General features: G+C 47.2%; 1 protein-coding gene and 1 long non-coding RNA gene across 4 annotated transcripts in view; one reads left to right on the top strand and one right to left on the bottom strand.

Moving 5' to 3' along the window:
* Window positions 1-1,458: 1,458 nt before the first annotated feature.
* Window positions 1,459-27,728, top strand: part of LOC125940314 (uncharacterized) — a 163,073-nt gene continuing 136,803 nt past the window's right edge. Inside the window, exons 1-2 of the long non-coding RNA XR_007463523.1 lie at window positions 1,459-1,556; window positions 7,850-8,114. This is a non-coding gene — a long non-coding RNA (uncharacterized LOC125940314). The remainder of the gene's footprint in view (window positions 1,557-7,849; window positions 8,115-27,728) is intronic.
* Window positions 10,281-27,728, bottom strand: part of LOC125940311 (uncharacterized) — a 160,517-nt gene continuing 143,069 nt past the window's right edge. The window contains exons 1-2 of one of the 3 annotated variants that reach the window (XR_007463520.1): window positions 20,437-20,504; window positions 10,281-11,522 (exon numbers count right to left, since the gene is read on the bottom strand). Coding sequence is in view for 2 of the 3 variants with exons in the window: in XM_049656355.1 (XP_049512312.1) it covers window positions 11,247-11,522 (276 nt within the window). In the remaining variant the exon portion in view is untranslated. Of the gene's footprint in view, window positions 11,523-20,436; window positions 20,505-27,728 lie in introns of those variants that run through there. The other 2 variants (XM_049656356.1, XM_049656355.1) reach the window with 2 other exon arrangements.

Below are 27,728 nucleotides of genomic sequence, written 5' to 3'. Positions count from 1 at the left end.
GTTTCTGTCGTTCAAATTTAGCTGTCATGACCTGACATCATTGCCGGACGCACTGCCAATTGTGTTCAAAATGGTTCAGTAGACTGGTCAACCATACTATTCTATTAGCAATTAAAGCCAGGTTTACATTTGCTGGAGTTCAACACATATAAGAATAGATATAAGAAAAAATAGGGTAAGATTGCATAAAATTGTCGAATACGAATCGAATACGAATAGCACTTACATTTCTCGATTACAATATCGAATGGTCAGAGGTAAACGCATATATTTACAGCAGGAATAATTTTAGGTATAATTAAATACCACTCTTGTACTCACCAGTGTAAGAAAGACAGATAACTATCCGGAACAAATGATTACATTGAAACATTATAAGAAGATTACAAGAACCGCATGAATATCCTCTCATCAACGTTATAGTCTGGTTGCAAACAAGCTCTCGAAGAAAGGCAGGAGTATGACTAGATTTTCAAAAACATTAAAAGATTGCTACATAAGAAAGATAACAAGTGAAAAAAAAGGTACTGCTGAACGACTTGAGTGCCATACACGTGCATATGTAAAATGATCCGTTGCATGGAAGAGATCAGTCGTTGTAGCATACAAGATAAAAATGCTACATAGCTACACTCTCAGAAACCCTCAATGACAGAGTGCGAGCGAAAATTACACGTTTTCATGTAGTATTTTCCCACGAAACCCAAAGCAAAGCTTACATTCCCCATTTTGCTTCAACATTGCTTCAAAGATATTTTCATTTCCAAACTTCAGAAAATTGTAGATACATTTTAGCAGATGGGCAAAAGTAACAAGACTTAAAGAGTTGGTTATTGCGAAATATTTAGTTTTAAGTATTCTAAACTACCCAACAGTGTTTTTTTAAATATAACTCGAATACTATGCACTAACTTTTCGTATTTGTATTCTGAACTTCCAATATTCATACGCTCCTAATTTTTCTGCCCAGCTTAAGACATTCATGCCACTAGTGTCAGTCTTATGATTACTTAAAAATGTACATGCCAGGATCACTGACAAGATTCAGGAGTGCAATTGGAATAGGTGACTTAGAGCAAAAAAAAGCCTTAGTGAACCTTACCTAACAATTATTAGCTAGCCCGTCATTGCCACATATAACCATAAATCCACAGTGCCAAATGGTGTCGGCCACAATACAGTGCAAAAAAATGTTGCCATTCAAGATCGCACTCGCCGCCGTTAACACAATCATTTACGACTGAGCCGTTTGTAAAAGTTTTGGAGAATTTGTCACTGGCGTAGGGAGTGATAAATTATTGAACGCATCTTCTTGAGTGATTATTGCTTGTAGTCGCACCCCTCGCCATATATTTTTAGAATCAATAGAAGCCTACAGTTGTCGAAACATTTTCGCCAGCAACATTTCTAGCTGTATGACTCTTAATTTCCAATGAATATGTTTGTAATTGTTTATATAGGTGGTGCTGACAGAGGTGTGGAGGAGTTGGTGTACCAAGATGACAACAACACCTGCGGAATATTTTGGACGGCGATAAGACAAATATACGCGGGCCGTGAGTACTATACACTTTGTTTTCCATTATAAGAACAGTAAGGGGGTGCTACTTTGTTGAAGATCTGCGAATTACCCTTCATATAAAGGCTCTTGAATGTAATCCGCGATATTTCTACATTTTATGGTAATTCTGAACAAACGCAATATTTTGCTTTCCTTATCTGTTTTACTATGTACTGGTCGCATAACAGCGATGATGTACAAATAGTGCACGAGCAACTTACAAATGCATTATAGCAACACTGTAGATGCTTGAGAACCGGGTCGCCGCAAGAAAGCCGACGAGGTGTTTCTGAGTTCCTGGCGCAAGCAACTTTTCCTTTTGGTATGTGGCTAACGTCTTCTTAGAAACACACAGTGAATAGTCTATTTCTATGTAATAACCTGTATCGCTGTAGATGTAAAAATTTGGTCGAGCCGTAGCCGGTGTTGCTGCGATATCTTATCCATGTAGCCATAGTGGCCGTCTCAATAAAGCGACCACTACACAGCTTCTTGGCGAGGAAGAGGATCGCCAGAGTGATGAAAAATATCAGCAACATTATGAAAGTATATCAGTAGTATGCAAATAACTCCAGGAAATATGGTGGCATACTTTCAGCAACTGCGGACATACATTTTTTCACGAAACTGTTTTATGCCAGGCTGCAGCCCGAATCTGTACCATGTACGTACGTCGCGCTATCATCATTACACGAATTCAAGAAATGGCAATATTTAACCGTTTTGTGCCTATCTAATGAATAAAAAAGTAGGCGTAGGAACTATTCCTTGATTATCGTAATTGGGTTCTTGATGACGTATATTTTCTACAATGAGGAAATTCAGGTATTACTTGTTAATCACTGATCGATTCCTTAGAAGACAGGCCAGCCAGCCTGCACTTTTTAAGGGTAGTTAAGATGAAAGTGCTTGGAAGTCTCATTGGTGGTCTTAGTCGGTGTCTTCAAGCGAAGCAATACTTGTCACGTACCTGGTGGCTTTTTCGAAGCCCATCCCCGAAAACAGTCACCGCTCAGTGGCGCCGCGGCGGCTCATGCCATTTTCCCGCATTTGCGCCTCTTTGACCTCGGTTATAGAAATATGATGCCCCCGAACTTCTAACGACGCAGTTTAGCCACGCACGCACCCGCCGTGATGTCGGATATACCTATGACACCTGGTAGACACTGGCGTGCTGCTCAGGCTACGGACAGTGCGATTCCAACTACAAAGTAAGTGACGGTTACAAATCCCCACGATCTTGGCATATTCTCCGGCTAATATAATCTTTACCTCAAGGACTGGCTCAGTGTGTACAAACGTGTCAACTAGAACGACCACTGGAACCCTACCATAATGCTAGCAAATGTAACATTCTACTTTGGCGGAACACAAGGTGTGTGTGGTGCCGGACATATGAGTACAAGCTCTTCTGCCAGGATGCGTTCAAGAAAAAGCTCGCCGACCTCTTTAGAAACCCCACCGGTGGCCAACTGGGTGCAGGTAAAGTGCTCGCTACGCCAGTAGAGTCTTCCACTGAATCGTATGTATAGCAAATACAAGACCTGCTCGCTGTTTGCGGCAAAGTCGACGAGAAAATGGTCGAGATTGACACCGTAAGCCACCTCCTGAAAGGGATCGCAGACGACGCGTTCAACTTGTTGATCTAGAACAATGTTTACGCCATCGATTTCACTGGGAAAGAGTGCTGCTGCTTCGAGCTGGCGAAAAGCAGCCGCGTCATTCCATACTTCTCGCGTCTACCTAACATGGCTAACTGGCTACCTAACGGCACCGCACTTCAATGGGAACATGACGTCTATCGTTCGCCGCGAGCTTCAAGCTGCGAATCCCGCCCCGTTCCGTCCAAGTCAACTGGACCACACCTCTCACAAATCAGCCCCCACCAACTCCCTCATTCAAGCAGGTGTGCGGAAATGATTTGCCAAACCCTCTTTCCCTACTGCCTGCTCTGTCTCGGGACCCGACGCCAGACTGGTGCCAACAGCTGTACCTCGCAATGACCTGCATTCTCCTCCCAGATTCCGCAACCTTACTTCGTGGAAAACTCAAGACGACAAAACAGCCTGCTTCCGTTGGCCATGTAACTCGCCGCTGCCGCAGCTCCTGGATGTCCGCGCATTGGCGCTACTTTCCACCCTCTCATCCATATGCCGATCTTCCCCGCTACTCGCCCCACCATATGGCTCCTACTTCTGTCGTTCGTGTAGATAACAGGCGTTCTGCTCGCTCGCCGTCCTCAACGCCGTCGGTCCCCATCGGCCCTTTAACAGGCAGCATGTGCACAGCACACAAAAACGGCCACCCTTTCAAAAGGTCACAGGCATGTTGCCCAGTAGAGCGATGCCTATTTTTCTTTTAAGGGTTGTCTTTTGGCAGTTGTCGCAGGTCATGACGTAGCGCTTTGCGCCTCCGTTGACATCTGACCAATACAATTAATATAGAACACTATCAGTTGTTCTCCTAATACCTTGATGTCCTGCCGTGATGATTTCATGCGCAACTTCTAATTTGCCTTGTCTAAATGCTTTCGGAATGATCGCCTGCTTAAACGTTGTGCCAGTAGCCAGGCAGCCACGGCGATACAGCAATTATTTTGAGCGAAGCTTTATAGAATCACTTCTGTCGGGGTCGGTGTACGCAGTGCAGTATCATCATCAGCATTAGCTCGAGCGTCGTCGTCTTCTTCCGCAGCTGGCTTACTGGTTTACCGTCCACCGGTTTACTGCCACGAAGCTTGTCAGCATACGTGCCAACGCATGCCTCTGCTTTATGACCATAACGGTGGCACTTCGCCCAGCGTGGTGTTTTGCACTGTCTTTTTATGTGTCCTACTCTGTTGCATCGAAGGCACAAGGGAGGTCGTCCGGGAATCAAAATTAAGCATTGATGTCCGAACATCGTCAGAAGATGAGGGAGGTAACTGGTAGAGAGGCCTTCTTTGAGCGTGAATTCTAGATCGCGATTCCTCATCTGCCAACTCTCCATGCCCTCGCAACGCCACATTTCTCTGGTTATGGATTGCACCATGCCATATGGTTCCAATGCCTCTACAATACGCTTCTGTTCTAGGTGAGGAGGAAGCCACAGAAGCTTCATTTTGATGTTCCGGCTTTCTGGGTCGATGACGAGAGACTTCAGTCCTTTTACTAGTAGCTCACCTTTATCGACGAGTTTCTGCTTGGAAAGGGTGTTGGCACAGGTGACGAGCCACAGATGACTCATCTGATACTGGCCTGCTCCGAGAATGTCCTTGGTATCGAGCACCGAGAGCAGGGCATCACGAAAATCCGGGGCCCGGTACGGCCGACCAGCGAGGTCTGCATATAGGAAGACTGAGTTGAGAACGGTGTTTCCTGATGGCAAACGAAGAACGATCTTGTAATTACTGGTAACGGTAGACGTTGCAAGAGATCCTCGGCCTATGACCAATGCGCTGTTTCCAGCAGGGCACATAGAGCCACACTTGCAGAACATGCATTTATGCGAACCATATGATTGCGTTCGAGCGTCGTCGTCTTCGTCCACAGCTGGCGCGTTGGTACGCTCGTGCTCTGTGAGGTGAAGAGGTTTTGCGTGCTATGACAGCGAGAGAGAGACGCATTCACGGAACTGGTCTCCTGGAACGCGGTGTCGGTGTTGCAAGCTGCGCTATGCAACGCGCAGTGACGGCCGTAAGTCCCAGACGCGCGAAAAGAAATTATCATCACCATGAGTATTAAGATGAAAAGTTCGCGCGCACTTCCGGAAAATGCTGGCTACGATCGTCCAGCTTTGATGTTGTAAGCGTTGCGCGGCCGAGTGCAAGGTTTATTTTTTGCATTCCTCCAAATTAGATATTTATTCTTAAATAATTATGCAACTTCTCAATTATTTTAATTAGATTAAAAGTTCCAATGATAAAATTGTAAAGCAACATCAGAAGCTCCCAATAGAGCTTTCCATTGTTCAATTAGTGCTACTTAAAAGTTGTTGTTATTTTCGAGCGTGACAGATGCCCGTAATACACGCAAAGTGCCTCGACTGGCCAGTAGCGCCGCAATTTTGCGTGTAGTCGCGAGCTTCTTTCACACTCGGAAGAACACGTTTATGTAGCATGTATTGAGCGACATCCTGTATAAACACCCTTTATAACGTGTTGAACACTAACAGCCACTGCACGTTTACTAGGCAAAGGAAGCCCTTAGCTGCGTTGGCACCAATAACCATCGAAGTTGTTTAGTGCACGTGTATACTCCATCACCTTCAAGGTGACTAGAAGAGCGGTGTGCGGAGCTAATTGCACGTAGAATAGCTGTGCTTCTCTGCTTCCATTAAGTAACGATTGCGTTAATTAGTTCATTGCAGTTTCAACTCCGACATCTTCGAAAATGTGAAATGTTTCAACATGAACGATTTTCCGCTATTCATTTAGTGGATCTGAAGTGCAACGTAATTGCAGCAGCGCTCTGTTTGGGATAAGTACACGTTCTCATGATATTACGTCTAGGGGCACCGAATACAATGATCTTGCTCTGAAAGTGCGCAACAACGCAATAGAAGCAGATGTAGCTGCTGCTGCAGAAATGAAGAGCATGCCCATATTTGTGGGCTGCACCAAAACAGGCGCGCTGCACCACGACACACGCAGAATAAGCGCTGACGCGAGGGAAGCATGTATTTAGCTGTTGAGCGTGCTTATGCCGATATATACTAACGTGAAACACGAAAACCCAACGAGAAACGTCAGACGTGCTTCCATAAAAACACCGTCGGACTCGACTAACGTACCTTTAAAGAAGTTGAAGGCAGATGTCGTACGTGCCTTTAGCCATATCCTTTGCTTAAACATTTAATGGTAGCTGTATTTTGTTCAAGGTTAACCTTTATGTTAATTGAAGGTCTTGCGTGTCAGCGTGAACAAACCGCTTCGTCTCTATTTTCGTGGCCTGATGTTCTGCCTCAGTGACTTGTTCCAAGCCTGATAAGAAGCCGCATGTCAGACCCCTACCTCTAAATGCTAAATTATTATACAGAGCGTCAAATTTGATGATGAACGTTCATCACGCAGAAGTGTTCTTCAAAGATCACACAAAATGACGTTATCTTGGAATGTGACTGCCCGGTTGATTTTACATGAAGATATACCACTGTCGCAAAATTTTAAACATGTTAGTCGACACATGTGTTTTACATGTGTCATTCTTCACTCGTTCGCGAAATTGGTGTCACTGAAAGCTGTTGAAACATGTGCAGTAACAACATTCCCGCTGTGTTTAGTAGACAGTGTCACTGATCCCGACCATGCTTCTTCAAATAGTTCAGTCGGATTGCGAATATTTGGAAATGCTACAGGATACTCATGCCAAAGCGACAGTTTGCCTTCAGCTTGATCTTTGTAAGAAAATGATAGTAATAATGAGCCTTGCATCACGCGAAGCTGACTGAGAAAACGCTTCTATGACGGACCCTTCAGTTTCGGGAGTACATAAATTACCTTGGCTTGCTCCACTACTTTCTTTTAAATTAAACAGCAGCACCGTCTTTCCTTCGGGTGTTAGTATCGCTCAAGAAAAACACAAACGACGATATGCTATAAGCTATTGCGTATCAAAAACACAGAAGGCAACTGCGACAAGCATTAGTGAATGAAGAAGTAATATTCTCTGTAGTGTTTGACATTTTGTAAAGAAATCAGTATAAATTTCGAGAGGATATATGCGTCTATTTCTCCATGCTCAACCTAAAGAGACAATTCGTGCAAGGGTGGCTGAGTCGGCTCACCTAAGGAGGATTACAATCCTTCGTTCCCTCATCCGTTGGTATGCCATTAGCGAAAACGCTCCCGCCTGAGGCTAGATAAAAGCGCGATACAGGACTTGCTGACCCGTTCGCAAACGATGCATGCAGACACCTACCCAGTTCAATTGTAGCATTCAATGTTTCTGCCAGGAATATATCAGCGGCAAAGAATAGGAGCCTGGCATATTCTAATCATAAGTGTAACTGCAAAATTGATCCGTTTCCGAAGTATAATCTAGAGGTCGCAATTGAGGCCATAACAGTCAAAGTTTTGAAAACAGAGGAGCCCAGTAGCTGCATATTTAAGAAATATTGATTACTATGGCTGCAACACTAACAACATACGCGTATATGATACAACACATTCGTGCACAACAGTTATAAAGAACACTGTTACCGCACAAGAAAGAACGTAGGCATAGCAAACTTCTCTCATTTATGAATTCTGACACAATGGTTTCATGTGAGACAATCCGCTCCCAATGTTTCTTTTTTTCTTTTTTGCAGAATGGTATGACAGCTGTGAACTACGTGTGAAATCATCAATTGATTCTGCATCGGCAAGCCCAGAATGTATTCAACAGTTCTTCAATATTTGCAGTCCCGAACGCGTCGTGGTGCAAACTGTATGGCCACAGTTATGTGTTTTTATGGTTTCAAATTCAACCATCCTCAAGACAGCAGTTGAAAGTCAATATCTTAAGCCGTTTCCCAATGTTACTCAGTAGAACGAAGGATATCTTACAGCACATGCAGCTCTTCAGAATAAAAGGTTGTGTGGGGCTAATGTTTGTGCAGTCGGGGTTCAAAAGGGGGGCGAAGCACACAGCAGTAATGTGGATGAAAAGTGTGTAATCGCTGTATACGGAAGTGGTAGAGAAGTGCCAATTAGGGCATTTTAGGTGCACAAATGTAATAATTCTGATTTTTCGCGACCGCATGATTGCCGCTGTCCATGCCGACTTTTTCGGTATCCACTTTATCATGGCCCCTTTTTGAGTCTGGATTGATTTGAACTAGGGTCGTTTTGCAAAGTGGTGGGCCGAGGTCCCGAAAGTAAATGAAACTCACTCACTCTCCGACTAAAATTTGCAGCATAACTCATCTCGCGATGACTGTCGACGGTAATGCGAGGATTTATTGCGATTCCATCTGTGTTGCGACTAACCCTAATTCTGAAATCACGTTTAGTTAAAATCTGTAGTGGACACTGACATGTGTACTGCTTTAGTTATATGCTACATACTCTGGTATCCCCACTTGCTATGGCACTCGCCTGCCAACATTACTGACCCTACCTGGGCAACTGCGTAGTCCGTGGTCTATTGGGTAGCGCATCGGGCTCCTGTGCTGAGGAGACAGGGTTCAAAACCAACCATCGGAACACCTTGGGGCACTGAGTATGTGGCAATGTGTACACACTTGCCGGTGTTCAACCAACGTCTTTCACGCCGACATGGGTCCCTGTAGATGCGTGACTGGGTAGGTACCGTTGTTGGAAGAAGCTCTTTGATTGACTTGGAGTACTAGGTATGTGCCACTTGGTCTGTGCAGATCTCCAATGAACTACAATGGCAAAACCGCTCCTAATACAATGACAAAAAAAGTTGTTATTCCGCCGGTGCTAGGGGAACCGCCTTCCCGTCAACATTCAGACAGTCTTGAACACTACAAGAGCATCAGGAAAAAACGCACCATTTTACCCCACCCTCACCCTTAACTAAACAAGGAACAAGCAGATGTCCGTCAAACGTTCAGGCTAACACCATCCTCACCCCACTCATGCTCTCAAACTTCGCATGGCGTAGCACAGCTCACTGCCTCAAGTGTCCGGAGATAAGGGCACATACTGTACGCTCATACGGAACACTTACTGTATGCATGTAATACTGCCATTACCTCCCCTTGTTTCCCTTACCGTCCCCATCCTTCCTGGAGTTCTTGGCTTTACTCGGACTCGGCGGAGCGTCAGCGGGCCTCAGCGCAGCAAGCGCTCTCCTTTAGTGGGCCTTAGTGCTGGCCTTAAATAAAGGTTTTTGCGCCTCCTCCTCTCTGCATGTGCATTCACACCCAAGCTCGGCCTTCACGGCGGCATCACTTGATGGCAAAACATGTCCAGAGGTAAAAGCGTTACGCTGCCGGCTGTATACGCGCTTCATGCATGCTACTTTTCTGCAGTGGCAACACGGTGTGTCGCTACATTCCATGAATGCAGACAGCATCAAAGTCGACATTCTTTGTGAAATGGGTTCTGGCGGAATTTTTTTCCCCGGAGAATCGCGACAAGTATTTTCAGTGTTTCTAGCTGGAGCAATGCCACCGTGCAACGCCAAGGAGAGTAATAATGGCTCCTGTATTACCATTGCTGAAGGAATTCGGGGCACAAATCAGCTTGACAGAAAGACACACTTGTGAGCAGAGTGAAGCGTTCAACAAATTTATTTCATGGTGATCACTTGTAGGGTTTCAGTGCGACTTTAGTTTGTTAATTTAGACAAATATTTTATTTACCAAACATGTTGGAACTGTCGGAAACAGACGTTCATGACAAATGGCAAATATTTCACCAAATGACTTTGAGAACGTTAAGACCTGTTGAAGAAGTCATTATCCGGTCTCATAAAGCTATACCTCTTTATTATCGAAAAATGTTCCGCACTTTGGCTATGTCATTTCAGAAGAAACGCATAACACATACAAAATATCTTTTGTTTCGTAGCGCCATCCACTTGTTTCACTCAATACATAATATAAAACACAGTATTGCGACAAACGGGAGTGGTTGACTGAGGTTGATTGTAAATGGGATAGCAGTGCAAATGAACAAGGCACTTGAAGGATCGCAGACGCAAGCTCTGTACACGCAACTGAAAGTATACTGGTGAAAATTGGAAATATATGCGCAATCAGGTTGAAATGGTGAAAATGAAAAAAAATGAAAAAGAAAACTGTTCCTCGGCACAAAAACGAAACACATCGAAAATGCTACAGACCTCAAACATCAATCATTGGCCTGGTTTCCTGTGCACTTTTGAACCATTGAGGGTGCCTGGCTCAACCCCAACGAGGAGGCGCACTCGGCTGCACTAGGTATGACTGACCGTGCGCCGGGTAACGCGTCCTCTCCTTGGCGACCCCAGCCTCTCGGCTCTTACAAGATCTGCAAGCATAATTATCTCTCAAGAAGACTCCTGCCTCTGTCACACTCCTTCCTGTACAGGGCACATGCAGTCACTCTCAGACGTGTACAAACAAGCACCTACCCGAGTTCTCCGGAACTGCACAGAATGTACCCCGAACGGTTCCCAAGCCCGGACACCACCTTTGTGGTGGTTATGCGGACTTCGAGCATGTCCTGGTGGGCTGCGCTTCTTTCATACAAGAGGAAATGGTGAAGCTTATTAAGGCCCAGGACCAGACCTCTCAAATCCTGGCAGTGAAGAGGGCCCACAAGAGGGCCGTCAGGTTTGACCTGTGGTACCTGAGTGGGCCTAGCTAGGTGACGTTGAGTTTACTCGTGTGTATTGTGGACTGAATAAAGTTGTTTCAATCACTCAGTCATTTACTCACACACGTGTTGAAAATTAAGTCGCTAAGTAAGGTCTTCTCAGAGAGACAGCACTGTCTGCCTTCTTTCGAGTGCCTTATTCGTTTGTATTATATTGTTCCTAAGACTGAATAGAAAATAGCCTTACGGGGCGTTACTGCGCGTTTTAGTTCATTTGAAACTGATAATGGTGGAAGTCTGTCAGAAAGACAGGCTCCGAATAGTTTCTTTGCAGACATCGTCAACGTTGCGACTAGTCGTGTCCAAGTGCTTCCTCTAGGGCGCGCAACAAATGTGTTTGCGGAGGTTTATAGAAAATGGGTGCGATGCCATCGTTAGTGGATTCGACATGTCCCACTAGGGCACTCCGCGCAACTGAGGGCCGTCCGGCTTTATCCGTAGGCCCCCGAACGCAGGATGTGGATTCAAGGTCGCGCTGGTATTCCACTCTGGCAGCGGCGAGATGGAAGTAGTGCCGTCACTGCTACTTCCGCTTGTGTGGCCCAAATGTTGCATCAGTTTTCCTTTGAAGGAGACTGCTTTGTAAGTTACCTCCATGCGTCCACAATGTTCGGTCGTTATCACATTGTCGCCCGTGAAGTAGTATTCGTAAGTTCCCGCCATTGTGGCACCCTATGGAAAATTTTCTTACAAAAGTACTTCATAAATTCTTATATCGGTTAGTTTAGGCAAGCAGAGATAGTTGCAATTCCTTGTGCCATTTATGGAGCACTATATACCATACATTGTTTTTGTGTTTTGATGTCATGGTTTTCTTTACAACAAAGATGTAGGAAAAAAGTGAGAAATCATACGGCCCTGGTATTTAGTTTTACAAGCATAGAAAAGTCTGCTGAGAAGAACTAAAAAAGAGGTTCAAGCGTATTGGATAAAAAGTTGTACAGCAACCGAGATATACAAGCTTTATTTGTTATTTTTGTACGATCACTACTTCTAGAAAAGTCACAATGTTTGACTCATTGTTCTTTATACCGTCAACTGCAAGGGGAAATCAATGTGCTCATAAATATTCAACAGAACACGTTGCTGGGCTAGTTGGTGCATAATCACTTACCAGCATTTTGACACTGCAAAAGCTAACGGATAGCAGAAGCAAATTAGACAGCACACATTCCAACTTATTTTTCGAAGAACACAGACTATATATGCAGGTGCAGAGTAGATGCGCAACTCCTACAGTCAAAAATTATTTCCCATAAAGGTCTTCACGTTACTGTGCATTACAATGGAAGCTTTGGCTTTTTCTTACACGTGAATCACGTTTTTTTTTATAAAACCGTGCTTAGCCACTCGCGCCCAGCGTTATCATGACTACCTTTTAGAATTCGAGTAGAGGATTGTGCCGGTTCACACGTGCAATATTTGAAGTGACGAGGAAGTTGCGAGGCAGTTCCGTGCCCCATAGACAGCACATGTACTCGCGATTGATCATTTATGCATAGGCCAGATTGCCTGATGAATTCATCACACCCGCGCATATTATGGATAATGGTCGGTGCCCATTGACCTCGCAAGGCGTATTCACTTGGCAAAGTTTTGCTTCTGCTATGCTCTGCGGGTATTGTTTTTAAAGATTTTACACTATAAAAACACCTTATTTATGCTCCAAACTAAATTCTGAGTGATGAGAGCACAGTAAGACACAAATCGAACATAAAGAGACTAAACAATACACGTGTGAGCAAGGGGCAGATAAAATCAGGTGAGACCAGTGGTGCCAAAAAGCTTCTTATATTCATGCTTTCATCATAAACTCACCAAACTTTGGTGAGATGTTCGATTAATTGTTTTCTTAAAAGTTTTCAAAGGTGAAGGGAAGTCCGCCCAAATACAGGTAATGATTTGTGTTAAGAAAAGCGGCAGATGACCCTGTCTGCCTAATGAACCGAGTGACAGACATTGTCCAGGATTTTAGCTTCCGACCAATGACTGTGGCTCGCAAATCTAGCACTTCATCTTTCCGCCGTGTGAGAAAGTTTTTATGACATGTAAGCACAGCTTCAGCACTTCAGTGCTTACAGTAGCCAGGAACACAACTTAAAACAGCGGTCTGCCAAATTCAAGCTAAAATATAACCTAATAAAGGCAATTAAGAGCATCCCAAAAGCAGTAATTTATTCTACACGCGTATGTGCATAATTTGTTCCTTGAAGCTGCCGACAGCTGTTCCAGATAGCTCGGCATTCCTGTCGATCATTCTTACCATCAAAAGCCATGTAGAGGCCTCATCTCAGTTAATTTCTTTCCTCCCGTTCAGTCTTCATTTGCTAAAGATTGTGATTTTCACATCTTCCGAGACGACGCTCGAGCAGCTCTCCGAGCAGCTGGGCTCCGGCTTCACCAAGTCATTTCGCAACGATTTCTGGCGACTATTGGCCTGAAGTTTACATCACTCGATCCGTGAAGTGACCAGGATTCCGTGGACACCTAATTTTCAGGTGGGACACTTCTGTTCCCGGTGTTACGAACGTTTTTGTGCCACGACCACGCCGTCGCCGCGCTAAGCCTAAGCGCGCGCCGGCTGCACGCCGAGAATGGAGGTTCAAGTAATCGGTGAAGACATCACCCCAGAAGAGATGACCGCCGAAATGGGCTGGCGCACCGCCCGTTCCCGCCGTCCCGACGAGAAGCGTGGCCAAAATTCATCTCGCGACGACCCACCTCATTCGCAAGACTCCCGCTCTCGCTCTAAAACCCGGAAGAACGTTAAATCTCAAGTCCTCAAGGCCGGACGTATGCCCCAATTACCCAAGAACGAAATTAAGATCATTGTCAGACCTAAAGGGGCACTAAATATCCCCAAAGTCGGCAGCCCAACAGTGACTGCAGCCATTTTCCAAGCAACACAACTTAGCCCGGAAGAAACCCAAGACAACACGATCTGCCCGAACGTTCAACAAAACATCGTCGTGATCAGCACGCCCCGACCGCTCAATGCTGACAGGTACGTGCGCATGAAATCTATCCATGTCAATGGTGTCACCCACGAAGTCAACGCATACGAGGCAGCCCCGGACAACACTACCAAAGGAGTTATCCGAGGTATTCCCCTCACCGACAACGCCCAGGAAATCGACGTAAACATCATAAATGCCCGCAATCCGCTAGCCCTGGCCGCCAAGCGCATCGGTTCCACCACAACCGTCGTCATCGCCTTCGACGGACCCAGTGTGCCGTACTTGGTCCGATACGGTGCAACACTGATCCCCTGCTCCCTGTACCGCAAGCAAATTGACATATGTTACCATTGTGGCCGTCTCGGGCACCGCATGGATGTTTGTCCATTCCCTAACAACAAGATCTGCAAAGGCTGCGGCGCCCGCAATCCCGACCAACACCATCAGTGCACCCCCAAGTGCACGCTGTGTGGTGGACCCCACCCCACGGCGGACAAAGTGTGCACAGCCAAATACAAAATGCCATACGTCATCCGGAAACGCCTCTGGGAACAACGTACGCAACAGCAATCAACACCTCAACCAAGTGATTTCCCGCCCATGGACACCAAACACCACTCACGCTCGCGCTCCAGACCAGGAGCAGGCCGTTCCCGGTCAAGATCCACGTCGACCCCAAGAGGCCGACAGATTTCAGAAAAGGTGAGCTTCGCAGAGGCTGTGACACGCATCTCGCGAGAGGGTCCGGTCACGTCCCCCCCTACACCTAAACAAAACACAGACAATGCTGTCATTGATCAACTTAAGAGAGAAAATGCAGTTATGCGCGACTTAATTCAAAAACTCACACAGGAGGTTCAGAGCCTAAAGCAAGCCAAAACACAACCCACACCCAAAGCCCCAGAACACCCTAGCGTCACACCTTCAGAGGAACCCCCGACGCCGGCACCAAAAAAGAGAGCCCTCCAAGGAGGAGCTACGGGGCAGGTGCGTTCCGAAGTCAAGGACATGCTCGTGTCGCTACAGAGCACCGTCGAAAGTCTCCACAACGCTCTGCTCGCCGTAATGCAAAGAGTCACCGCCGTAGAAAACAACCTCCAGACCCTTTTCACAACATCCACCCCCGTCACCCCGGCTATAATCATGGACACGAGCGGAATCGCTCACGACAATCCCACCCCGCCACCGGCGGCCTCTTAAATCTTAAATCTTAAATCATCATCATGGCCCACAAAAACACCGACACCGTGATATGGCAGTGGAACTGTCGAGGCTACCGCCACAAACAGCCCGTTCTTCGTCAACACCTTCGCACATCTTCACGTGAACCGGATGTACTCATACTCCAGGAAACGCACGACACGCCGATCACCCTTCCCGGATATCAACCCTTCATCGCTGCCAACGCCCCCCACGGAGTGTCCACGCTCGTCCGACACAGAATCACCGCAATCGAACACGATCTCCACGACCGTCGCACCGAACACCTTTTCATTGAACTCATCCCACACAAAAAGCGGACGGACGGCATCTTCATCCTGAATATTTATAACGCCCCGTCCCTACGCCACAGTCGCTTTCTAACGCTCTTTAAAAAGGCCCTGAACGCCGCAGGCAGCAGCCCCCTCGTCATCGGCGGCGACTTCAACCTGCCGCACACAGGTTGGGGCTACAAACACTGCTCCGCTGCGGGCCGTAACCTTTGGCAAGACTCCCACGATCTCGGCTTCACTCTCATCACAGACTCGACGTTCCCCACACGCCTCGGCACATCCACTGCGCGAGACACGATGCCCGACCTCACGTTCACCAAAAATGTAGTGAACGCTCATTGGCGCAATACTGAATATGACCTCGGCAGCGATCATTCGATCATTGAAATTACTCTGCCGCAGCTCACAGCTGTATGTACGAGAACGAGGGAGTTCACGTGGGTGGACTGGGACGCCTTCCGCAAACATCGCACAGCAGAAACTACAGACACCCCGATCACCGATATAGAATCTTGGTCGTGCGACCTTTTATCAGATACCCAATTGGCTACTCGCACTATCAAAACCGATGCCCCGACTGAACGTATGGATAGTCGGCTTGCCCACCTCATTGAAGCCAAAACGTCCATCCTCTCTCGGTGGAAGGGTCAACGACTCAACAAACGACTCAGGAAAAAGGTTGCACTACTTAACGAGAATATAAAAGAACACTGCCGAGTCCTTAATCAACAGCAATGGGCGGAACTTTGCAATTCTTTAGACGGGCAACTCCACCACTCCCGCTCGTGGAAAATCCTAAAACATCTTCTCGACAATACCAGCACCCGTTCACAACAGCAGGATCGTCTTACCAAACTCCTATTCACAGAAACCAAGACGCACGGCCAGGACCACGTCACAAATACCTTATGCCAAAAGTACATCCCCTCCGGGCCAGCAAAGCCTCACGGCCCGTACACGGGGTCCTCGAACTCAGCCCTCGATGAGGACTTCAGCGTGGCCGAGGTACACGCTGCTCTGCGCAAATTGAACAGCCGTTCAGCCCCAGGTCCGGACGGCGTCACCAACAAAGCTCTGAGAAACCTAGACGACCCCTCGGTGGAACAGCTCACCGAGTACATAAACGACTGCTGGCGGCAAGGGTCCATTCCCTCATCATGGAAAACGGCCAAGGTAATTTTGATTCCAAAACCTGGCAAGCCATCTAGCCTTGCCAATCTCCGCCCCATCTCGTTAACCTCGTGCGTCGGCAAGGTTATGGAGCATGCACTCCTTACCCGCATAAACTCTCACCTCGAAGATACGTCCGCATACCCGTACTCAATCATCGGCTTTAGAGCTCATCTCTCAGCCCAGGACGCCATGCTCCAACTCAAGCATCAAATCCTCGACGACAAATCCCGACACACGAAGGCGATCTTGGGCCTCGATATCGAGCGCGCCTTCGATAGTGTCGCGCACTCTACTATCCTCGAACGCATCTCCCTACTAAACCTCGGCGAGCGCACCTACAACTACGTACGAGACTTTCTATCCAACCGAAGGGCGTTCCTCTCGGTTGGAGATATTCAATCGGAGAAATTCACTCTCGGATGCGCGGGAACCCCACAAGGCTCTGTCATTTCCCCAATGCTATTCAATTTGGTCATGCTCGGATTAGCACAGGAACTACAGAAGCTCGACGGCATAGAACACACCATCTATGCCGACGACATTACCATCTGGACCACTACGGGCAGCGATGGACAAATTGAAACCGCTCTGCAAGACGCCATCGATGCCGTCGAAAATTATCTCGAAGGCACGGGACTCCGATGTTCCCCCGACAAGTCAGAGCTCCTTTTATACCGCCCCACGCTCCGTGGACGCCCACCACTACGATCTACGCATAAACGCCGCTACGAGGAAATCCAACTCCACATGAGGAATGGTGGAACCATACCCGTGGTCTCCACTATCCGGGTTCTCGGCATGACCATCGAAGCCAACGGCGCAAATTCAACGGCTATATCCAAGATCCTCCGACAGACGGCCAATACATCGCGGCTGCTGAAACGGGTGACCAACCGGCGACAGGGCATGAAGGAAGAAAGCGTCATTCGCCTTGTTCAGTCGTTCGTCATCTGTCACATCACATACGTCGCCGCCTTCCATAATTGGTACAAAGCAGAAAAGACTAAATTGGACATCATTATACGCGGCGCCTACAAGCTAGCCTTAGGACTGCCAAACAACACCAGCACTGAATTTTTACTCCAATTAGGACTCCATAACACCCTAGACGAATTAATCGAAGCACAGCGTCGGTCTCATCTGGAGCGTCTCACCCTCACAGAAACGGGCCGGCACATTCTAACTAAACTCGGCATCACCTACCACCGTCAACATGGAGACAAATACCCAATTCCACGCGACGTACAGACTTGGCTACATGCCGACCCTATTCCCAAAAACATGCATCCGGACTACAATAAAGAACGTCGGAAGGCAAGGGCTGCCTCCCTCATTAAAGCCTATGGCGACACCACGGGCGTCACCTTCGTCGACGCAGCTGAATATCAAGACGGGCACCGCTTCGCCGCGGCTACCACAGTAAGCAGCTCGCTCAAACATGCCGCCAGCATCGTAACCCAAAACGCCGAGACGGCCGAGGAAGTGGCCATCGCCCTGGCCACCCTTGATCCGGACTGCCATACCATCGTGAGCGATTCCCGCACGGCAATCAGCAATTACATCAAAGGTCGTATTTCAAAACAAGCGCTACGCATCCTAAACCAAGCCCCTCACTCACTTGAGAAGCAAATCACTCTCGTCTGGTTCCCAGCGCACGCTGGCGACGTACATCCGCACCTCACCAACCTCAACGAGGTCGCTCACTCCGTAGCACGAGGCCTTGTCAACCGTGCCGGAGACAGCGCAGGTGCACCCGCGGAACGCGATCGCCTCACCAGCTACAACGACCTCACGAAATCATTCTATCTTAACAGAAGAACCTTCCCCATCCCTCATCACAAGCTAAACAGAGCACAGGCAACCACCCTTCGCCTGTTACAGACAAACACGTACCCCTCACTAACACGTTACCACAGGATCTACCCGGACACCTACCCTAGTAACATTTGCAAGATCTGTAAGACTGAGGCAGCATCGCTTCCCCACATGCTATGGGAATGTAAAAACCAATACCCGACAAATAATACCGTGACCCTCTCGTCGAGATGGCACGCTGCCCTGCGCAGCTCCCAACTCGACGACCAACTCTGGGCTACCCAGCAAGCCTGCGAGGCGGCGAAGAGGCAAGACCTCGATGTCCCCACGTGGGAGGCCTAGGCCCAGCCAGCTAAACTGCTGGTTTAAATAAAAGTTTGTTCCTCCTCCTCACATCTTCCGGAAGGATAATTAATGCTTTTATATTTCATTAAGAGAAACTTTTAACACGCTCTTTATTTAACTCCGATCGCAAAGCGTTCCTAACTGATGTGATTGATGCAAATTTTCCGATGCCAGTATACTGGGCCACCTTAACAATCGTCAAAAGTACAGTGCTTTAAATTGCGTTAAGACAGGAGGTGGCTCGCCACGATGTAACACATAGATGGCAGGAGAATTTTACTACGTAAACGAAAACATGGGGAATTTTAGCTGGAGCTGACATTTTAGGCATTGACAGGGCACGTGAGCTTACACAATATGAACTCCGCACCTATAAACCAAAATTGCTGCCTGTTTAAAGCAGCACAGCATGCTGTCCTTCCTCGCCGCTTCTTGAGCGGTGAACGGAAGCCGTACAAAAGCTAGAGTACTTTATCAGAAATGATCAGGGCCAAAACTGAGCTTTAAAAGCATTTTTCTTCGTAGGAATCCTAAATGTCCATGCCCAGGCGCGTCATTCGCGCGTATACGAACTCCTGTGTGCCGGTGCACTAGGCCTAATCTCCCGTCGAGCACTGGAGATTACGCACGTGCGGCTGGTGAATGCTGTTGCTTTTCCGTGCAAATAAAACAAATATTAGCTTACGCATTTCCGCAGCTGTGTTATACGACTGATAATTTTGATCAAGCAGCAACCGACTGCAGAAGGTATACTTATTTAACCGATTTAAAAGCCTATACAATAATCGCGCATTCGACCAAACCAAACTGAGTCACAAAACATGCCATTTGTGGTTCATGAAATCAAAACAGTGGGAAATTGTCATACGAAACCACGCCTTATATGTTTTTCTATAATACTACAATAAAATTCGAGTAGTTTCTCCTCCACGAAAGCTTTGTGTATATTCTCTAGTAAGTCGCTGTAGTGAAGCAAACGCGGAAATACATCGTGGGTTTTATTGAAAAACCAGCGCACATGAAGTCTGATACGTGTTCTACAAGAAAACCATGTATTCTCTTGTTACATCCTGTTGTAAAGGTAACGCTGAAGCACATTATCAATTTTCTCATTACACAGCGAACATAAGGATATTCAGTTTTTTGCATGAAAAACAAGTGCATTCTCATATGCGCTTATGTTGTAAAGCTAAGGCCGAAAAACATCGCGACCTTAATCATGAGGAAGCACACATTAATTCTATAGTTCTTCTCAAAGAAATCCCTGTTTGTATTCTCAAGTGAAAGCCTGCTTTAAAGCTAACGCTGAAATTGCTGTCATTACTTATAATACGTAACACCAAAAATATGGTTAGTTTTCCACAACAAAATTGTTATGTGTATTCTCAATTCAGTGACCGTTGAGAAGATATTGCTGTAAGGCGTCATGTATTGTTTCAAAGTAAATTTTGATGACTCAGAAGGAGAAAATTGCGAGATCACTAGCATTTAAAATGCCGTTTGCATAAACAACTAAGCTATGCATGCATTGTTGATTCGGTCGATCAGTTCATTTTTATTGAGATATTGTAATTATGGGGTAGTTATATCGGAGAATAGTGATCAATGCCCTATGAAAGCTACAAACGAGAAATTTATGCACCTATGTGTGTATCAAAAGCTACCAAACAATTGATATGCCCACGAAAAAATGCTATAACCTCATGTAGCATTTTAGCACTATGCACCTAAACTGTACAGCTCCTTCTAGACAGTAATAAAATTAGTACCGCGATCAAAACAACACGCATTTTAATAACTTACCACCCCGACTCCTATGACGAATGGAAAATGCCTCTCGTCAGCTCCACACACAGCGTCCTCCGCGGTCATGTTCACGGGCATAAGGTCGGAATGGAGAGGCTGCTGTTCTGCAGAGTGTAGCTACCGAAGGTAACGTCAGGCGCAGGAATGCTCTCAGGAAGAGTAGCAATCATCCTGGCCACAGCATTATCCAACAGAGTCCATGCCTCTTGCAGGTCGCTTTCGGGGCAAGGGTCAGGGCGCGGGGTAGTAGTTCGCCCCCAATAGGACCATATGCCAGCGTTTCATTTGCTAGAAGGGTGTTTTAATTCCGTTAAACTTAAAAAATAAGCAAGCGGTGCATTAATGCGAAAGGCGCACATACGCGGAAAAGTTGTCTTTTATGCACCATGACATATGATTTGCGACAAACATCAGAAGAAAAAGAAACGCACATACTTTATTAGGTGCTCGAGATGCTTGCTTAGCCATACGCCTAGCATGTAAGTCTTGATGTTGAGTGCGTTTTACGAAATAGCGCAATGGTAAGTTGGACACGCAAGAACCACATACGCAAACCCAGAAAGCCACATGGAATGAAGTGTCTGGCTGAGGTCAGTGCCTTCGTTGTACGAGAAGCAGTACCTGCGTTGTCTCCAAGGTAGTGGTACATGGTGGAAATACCAGGAGACGCCGCATAATATTAACGCGTATTTCAGAGTAGCCTTTGAGGCCGTGTACTGCGCGCAGGTAGATAATACATAACATTGTCGTAGGCATTGGATTGTGGCGCAGCAAGAGGCGTATCGGGATATGAATTCGACAGAAACTGAATGAAAAATACAATCGTGACTGAAAACCACCAGTAAACCAGTGTTGTTCAGTGTGCCATTAAATTTCTGCCAGAGGCGTCACTATACCAGACTTCTGTGACGACAGCCATCATTTTCGCCTTTGCCTGTTCTCCCGCGCGAAATACTATAAACCAGCGCATTACTCGTAAGCTATAGAAAGATCACATGAGATGGAATGTACGAGCACATGGCTTTGATTGCTGTATTATCCAATTCTTAAAATAGCGCACACTTTTCTACATCATTGGGGGAAAAAACAAGTTTTCGCCACACTGCTTAGCCGTGTCGTAGCTTTCGGGAATGGCTAATTTCGATGAATTTTGAACATTCAACTTGCCTCGAACCAAGCGAAAATCAAGCGCAAACAACCACTGCGCTTCGCCTACCGCGCCTTGCGGAGAATGGCGATTACCATCTACGAGGAACAAGTTAAAGTCCCTATATAAGAAAAGTACCGCCATCCTTTGATAAACGCCGCTTCTCTCTCTCCTGTATCTCCGATTGGACGATGATAGCGCGCGCTTTTCACTTCTTTATATTTTATTTTTTTCCGCCCCAGAGCCATGTTGAAAGTCCTCTGCGCACCCGCAGTCGCCGGCAGCGGCGGCGGCGCGCGCCCGCCCTGAAAGCTTCAACGTGCACTTTCTAGGTGCGCCACTGTCGACTTCGCTTTCGCAAGCAAAAAGTAAAGAAAAAGTTGCAGTGGCTTAGCTCGGCTATGCCAGGATATACGTAGCGTTAGCAAAGGTTCAGCTGATTGACGCCGCTTTGCTAGACGTTCGTCCCTTTGCTCCAGTGTCTCCGCAGCACGTTTAGCCTTCTTCTGTTCATTCCTCCTACGCTCAACCGCTAATTGCCAGGGAACTACTTCGGGATCCGATGAGTCAAGCTTCTCCGTTGTTCTGCGCTGTTGAGCAGCATTTGCGCTCTCCTTCTCCATGGCTATACCACACTGGCAAACGCCAGTCAGAAGCGCAGCGGCTCCAGCGCAGTGTCACACGGCGACTGCACAGCGAGCGCGCGCCGGCGCCAGTGCGTCTACCACGGCTACGACGTCACTCCTCTGGAATGCGCAGACCGGCGGCGGTGAGTCGCGCGCGGCGGCGGCGGAGTGCGCGAGAGATGCCGGCTCCGGTGGCTCCGGTGCGCAAGCCGTGTGACATCACTGATCCTTGCGCATGCGCAGCACGGCTCTTGATGTGCCGCGCGAAACGGGCTTGGCTAGGCCAGTGTAGCTAACGCTACAAAAAGCAAGCGCTTTAGGAGAGGAGGCAGCGGAGGAAAGAGTAGATGGCGGTACTTTTCTTATATAGGGACTTTAGAACAAGTGCCTCGCGCGCGCCCACTACCGGCCGCACCTTGGTAGATATCGCATCGTACTGAGGCATTGATACCAGTCCTCGGAAACTCCGCTGGTTTTCTGTCCACGCGAATTGCAGCGCCATCCATGAAATGGACGCAAAACCAAAATCGCTTTTCCTTTTTTTTTTAGTCTTGTCAACCCTCTCTCAACATTGTCTCTCTCTCTCGCCTTCAACTATCGGCGGCGCGGCTGGCGCAGCCCGCGCTCGCCGTTGGCCGTGCTGATAACGGCCAAAACGGCAGCAATTCTTTTTCTGGCATTATGCGGTCAGTTTTGCGGTTTTCGCCTTCCTCGCTAGCAGTGTCGTTCATGTAGTACACTACCGTTTCACGTTTGTCGCCTTTTTTCCGCAATGTCTCGCAACTGTCGCTGATCTTGTATGCTTCGATGGTGTACGAACACATCAAGACGAAGTGAGCCAGGCGACGGGAAATTCTACCGTATCCCTAAAGACAACAGGTGAGCACTTTGCAGTTTACTTCCCGGTTTTTATTTCTGATAGTAATTGTGTGCAGTCGTACATGGCTGTCCGGTGGTGAGGCAGGAGCTAGCTGATTTGAGAACACCTCAACGATGCAGTAAATCGTTGTGCCACAAGCAGCGAACATAAACCTCCTGATAAATATAGCACCACCTGGGCGTATCGCAAGGAACACGTGTGTAGGCGTGCGCTTTGTACTTATTTCTGGCTAATTGGTCGCCATCGTTTAATAATGAGTTTCTGAGAATTAAGGTTGATATATCACATGCATCTAGTACACTGGCGCGACGCGAAACGAGCTCAGTTTTGTATGATCCAACTGCGAGGTTATAATTTATGATCTTCACTGTTCTTCAGGATGGAAGCGTTATTAAACTACGCTGGAAGGACGGACCTAATGGGTTTACCCAGAGATAAGGTCAACAGCCGCAGGATGTGCTCGGCGCACTTCACGGAGGTGGATTTCATGGACCGAGGGAGAAGCAGGCCGGAAGAAGCTATTCTGTGCATTGGCCATTAGAGCAATTACAATAAATGTTTCTTACATGTGCGTGCATGAAACACCACCCGCGGTTTGTTGACTTCTATATATAGTGTGTTGCACTGTCTGCTCCAACTCTAGTTTCCGCAAATGAACAGAATAAAGTAAGTCCAAAGAACTTCTATGTTGTAAGTGGAATTATTTTTATATATAATTTGGGCACATGCTTGCTTCATCGTAGTAATGAACGGGATTGCGTGATGAAAACACAAAAAGTACCCATTGTGCACAAGCAAATGCACGGTGTAACTAAAGTCCCTATATAAGAAAAGTACCGCCATTCTTTGATAAACGCCGTTTCTCTCTCTCCTGTATAGCCGATTGGACGATCATAGCGCGCGCTTTTCACTTCCTTATATTTTCTTTTTTTCCGCCTCAGAGCCATGTTGAAAGTCCTCTGCGCAGCCGCAGTCGTGGGCGGCGGCGGCGGTGCGCGCCCGGCCTGAAAGCTTCAACGTGGACTTTCTAGGTGCGCCACCGTCGATTTGGCTTTCGCAAGCAAAAAGTAAAGAAAAAAGCAAGCGCTTTAGGAGAGGAGGCGGCGGAGGAAAGAGTAGGTAGCGGTACTTTTCTTATATAGGGATTTTAGGTGTAACGCCTGGCACGGTCCCTATATAAGATAAGTACCGCCATTCTTTGATCAACGCCGCTTCTCTATCTCCTGTATCTCCGGTTGGACGATGATAGCGCGCCCTTTCACTTCTTTAGATTTTGTTTTGTTCCGCCTCAGAGCCATGTTTCTTGCAAGTCACTCTGCGCAGCCGCAGTCGCCGGCGGCGGTGGCGCGTGCCCGGCCTGAAAGCTAAAATCCCTATATAAGAAAAGTACCGCCATCCTTTGATCAGCATCGCTTCGCTCCCTCCTGTATCTCCGATTGGACAATGATAGTGCGCGCTTTCATTTCCTTATATTTTGTTTTTTTTTCCGCTTCAGAGCCATGTTGAAAGTACCTCTGTGCAGCCGCAGTCTGCGGCGGCGGCGGCGCGCGCCTGGCCTGAAAGTTTCAACGTGGACTTTCTACGGCCGCCACCATCTACTTGCTTTCGCAAGCAATAAATAAAGAAAAAAGCAAGCCCTTTAGGAGAGGTGACGACGAAGGAAAGATCAGATGGCGGTACTTTTTGTATATAGGGAATTTACTGAAAGCTTCAACGTGGACTTTCTAGGGGCGCTGCCGTCGACTTGCTTTCGCAAGCAAAAAGTAAAGAAAAAAGCAAGCGCTTTAGGAGAGCAGACGGCGGAGGAAAGAGTAGATGGCGGTACTTTTTCTACATAGGGACTTTAGGCCAGACAGGAGAGGGGCGTGCACTTCCATCCGGTGGTGCGTCTGATAACTCTCGCGACAAAAAAAAAAAATCGCGCCTTGGACAGCTAAAGAAATAAAGAAGAGCACCACGCGTAAAATGAGGGGAGGGGATGGTAGACATAGGGGAGGGATAGGAAAGTGATCAGGGAAAGGAGAAGCGAGCGGCAACGCTATAATAAACAAGGAAGAACAAAAGTGCTATAGCGAAAGATGGAGAGTACAAAAAGTCGCGCCCCTTTTATTTTTTTTTTTTTCACCGTTGTCGTACCGTCATCCGTCCGCTAGGGCCTAACTGAAGTGCGCCTTGGCGCGAGCGTCGACTGAGCGTCTGCTATACAAAACCAATGGGAGGTATAGGAAGATTCTACCCCTGTTGATACCACTTCTAATTGCGCAATTTGGATTTCTTTACTATCCATGCAGGACAAAGCCGGTCCGCACCACGTAGGCCTACCACACTGGAGCGCACGAGATCGAGCGCGCACTCCAGGACTGCTGTGCGCATTGCAAGCGCACTAAATTTGCGCGCTATTGCAATGAGCCCATAACAGCATACGCTGTAAAAATCAGCTTACTATCAAGGACGAAGGATCAAATACATTTAAAACAAGGTACGGGTGCTCTTGAGCTTAGCGGGTGGCTTTCTTTTTACAGGATTCCACTGGCCTCGGCAGCACAGCTCACCTCTTGAATGAGGCCCTTTTTGATCTCCATCATTCAAGCTGTCATTAAAAATGCACAAATACCTTCTCAACAACTTTAAGGCCTGTTTGAAAAGAAGCTTTACACACTTGACCCTTGTGTATCCCGCACCCCACACTCTTCCACGTTTCGTGGAGGTGCGGCAGTAAGCCTGAAGAATTAAAAACGTCACAAACGTCGCTTGGGGCAGTGGGAGGTTATCTAACCAGCAACATGCTAGAGGTTCAAATCTTTTCTTTTTTTTTCACCGTTGTCGTACCGTCATCCGTCCGCTAGGGCCTAACTGAAGTGCGCCTTGGCGCGAGCGTCGACTGAGCGTCTGCTATACAAAACCAATGGGAGGTATAGGAAGATTCTACCCCTGTTGATACCACTTCTAATTGCGCAATTTGGATTTCTTTACTATCCATGCAGGACAAAGCCGGTCCGCACCACGTAGGCCTACCACACTGGAGCGCACGAGATCGAGCGCGCACTCCAGGACTGCTGTGCGCATTGCAAGCGCACTAAATTTGCGCGCTATTGCAATGAGCCCATAACAGCATACGCTGTAAAAATCAGCTTACTATCAAGGACGAAGGATCAAATACATTTAAAACAAGGTACGGGTGCTCTTGAGCTTAGCGGGTGGCTTTCTTCTTACAGGATTCCACTGGCCTCGGCCGCACGGCGCACCTCTTAAATGAGGCCCTTTTTGATCTCCATTATTCAAGCTGTCATTAAAAATGCACAAATACCTTCTCAACAACTTTAAGGCCTGTTTGAAAAGAAGCTTTACACACTTGACCCTTGTGTATCCCGCACGCCACACTCTTCCACGTTTCGTGGAGGTGCGGCAGTAAGCCTGAAGAATTAAAAACGTCACAAACGTCGTTTGGGGCAGTGGGAGGTTATCTAACCAGCAACATGCTAGAGGTTCAAATGGCCTCATTCGAGAGGTGCGCCGTGCGGGCAAGATCACTGCAATCCTGGAATGAGGAAGCCACCGAGCTCAAGAGAAACCGTACCTTGTTTTCAAAGTAACTGACATTTTGTCCCTGATAGTAAGCTGATTTTTTAGTACTACACATAGTAGTTTTTAGTACACATAGAAGTCTCCATCCACGATCACAGGGGCAGTGTCATCGCCGCTAATCCATGCAAAGTCTGTGGTTGTGATTTTCTCGATATTACACTTGGGTATGCCTGGAGATATATACACAATTGATATCACAATTTTGCCTTTCCTTTGCACTGCACAGACATCCCCACTGTCGGCGGCATTGTCGCCTTGTGAGTCAACGGCGTATGGTTGAACATACAGTCCCAGCAGAAAAAGATTAGCATAAGTGACTGGCGGCCACAACGGCAAATCACGGCAAGCGGTGCAAGGGGCAGGTGGCCGGAGCGGCGAAATCACGACAGGCTTCCTGACGGCGATCCCTGCTTTGGAAAATAGATCACGACACGCGGCACAGGTGACTGGTGGCCGGAGTGGTTCATTTCATTTTCCAAAGCAGGGATGGCCGTCAGAAAGCATGTCGTAATTTTGCCGCTGCGGCCGCCAGTCAATTGTTCTTATCTTATTGCGCTGGGACTGTAAATTTTCTGCTTTGCATATATGGCGAAGCCTCCTGATCGCGAGTCCACGTGCTCCTCAAAACAACTCCAGTATAACCATCGACTTGAAACAATGCATCTACATTGATTTATTTTTATTATTGTTTATTATTAGTAGTAGTATTAGTATTATTATCATCATCAGAGTCGGAGTGCTTGAAGCCTGCTTCACCACCGCTTGGGTCGGCCCAATATCCGGGATCGGCCCACGCTTACCCTTTACTTGCAATAGCAATTATATCGACATGTGGACACAGCAGGCGCATTCCTGCCTTCGGCGTCGCGTTCGCCGTCTCCGTGCGGTTCCATATGGGTGATTCCACGAGAGATCAACACAGATCCAAAATTTAATATTTTAGATTCCATTGAATATTTTATATTTTATGCGCATATCACTCGGTAGCACAAAAGTGGACTTGGCTTCCTTGCCAAATAAATACTTCAGGAGGAAAAAAATACCGAAGTTC

This window comes from Dermacentor silvarum, chromosome 9 (genome assembly GCF_013339745.2).
Source record: "Dermacentor silvarum isolate Dsil-2018 chromosome 9, BIME_Dsil_1.4, whole genome shotgun sequence".
NCBI classification, from domain to species: Eukaryota; Metazoa; Arthropoda; class Arachnida; order Ixodida; family Ixodidae; genus Dermacentor; species Dermacentor silvarum.
Note: the sequence above shows the minus strand (reverse complement) of the source record. Positions and strands in the feature narration are given on the sequence as shown.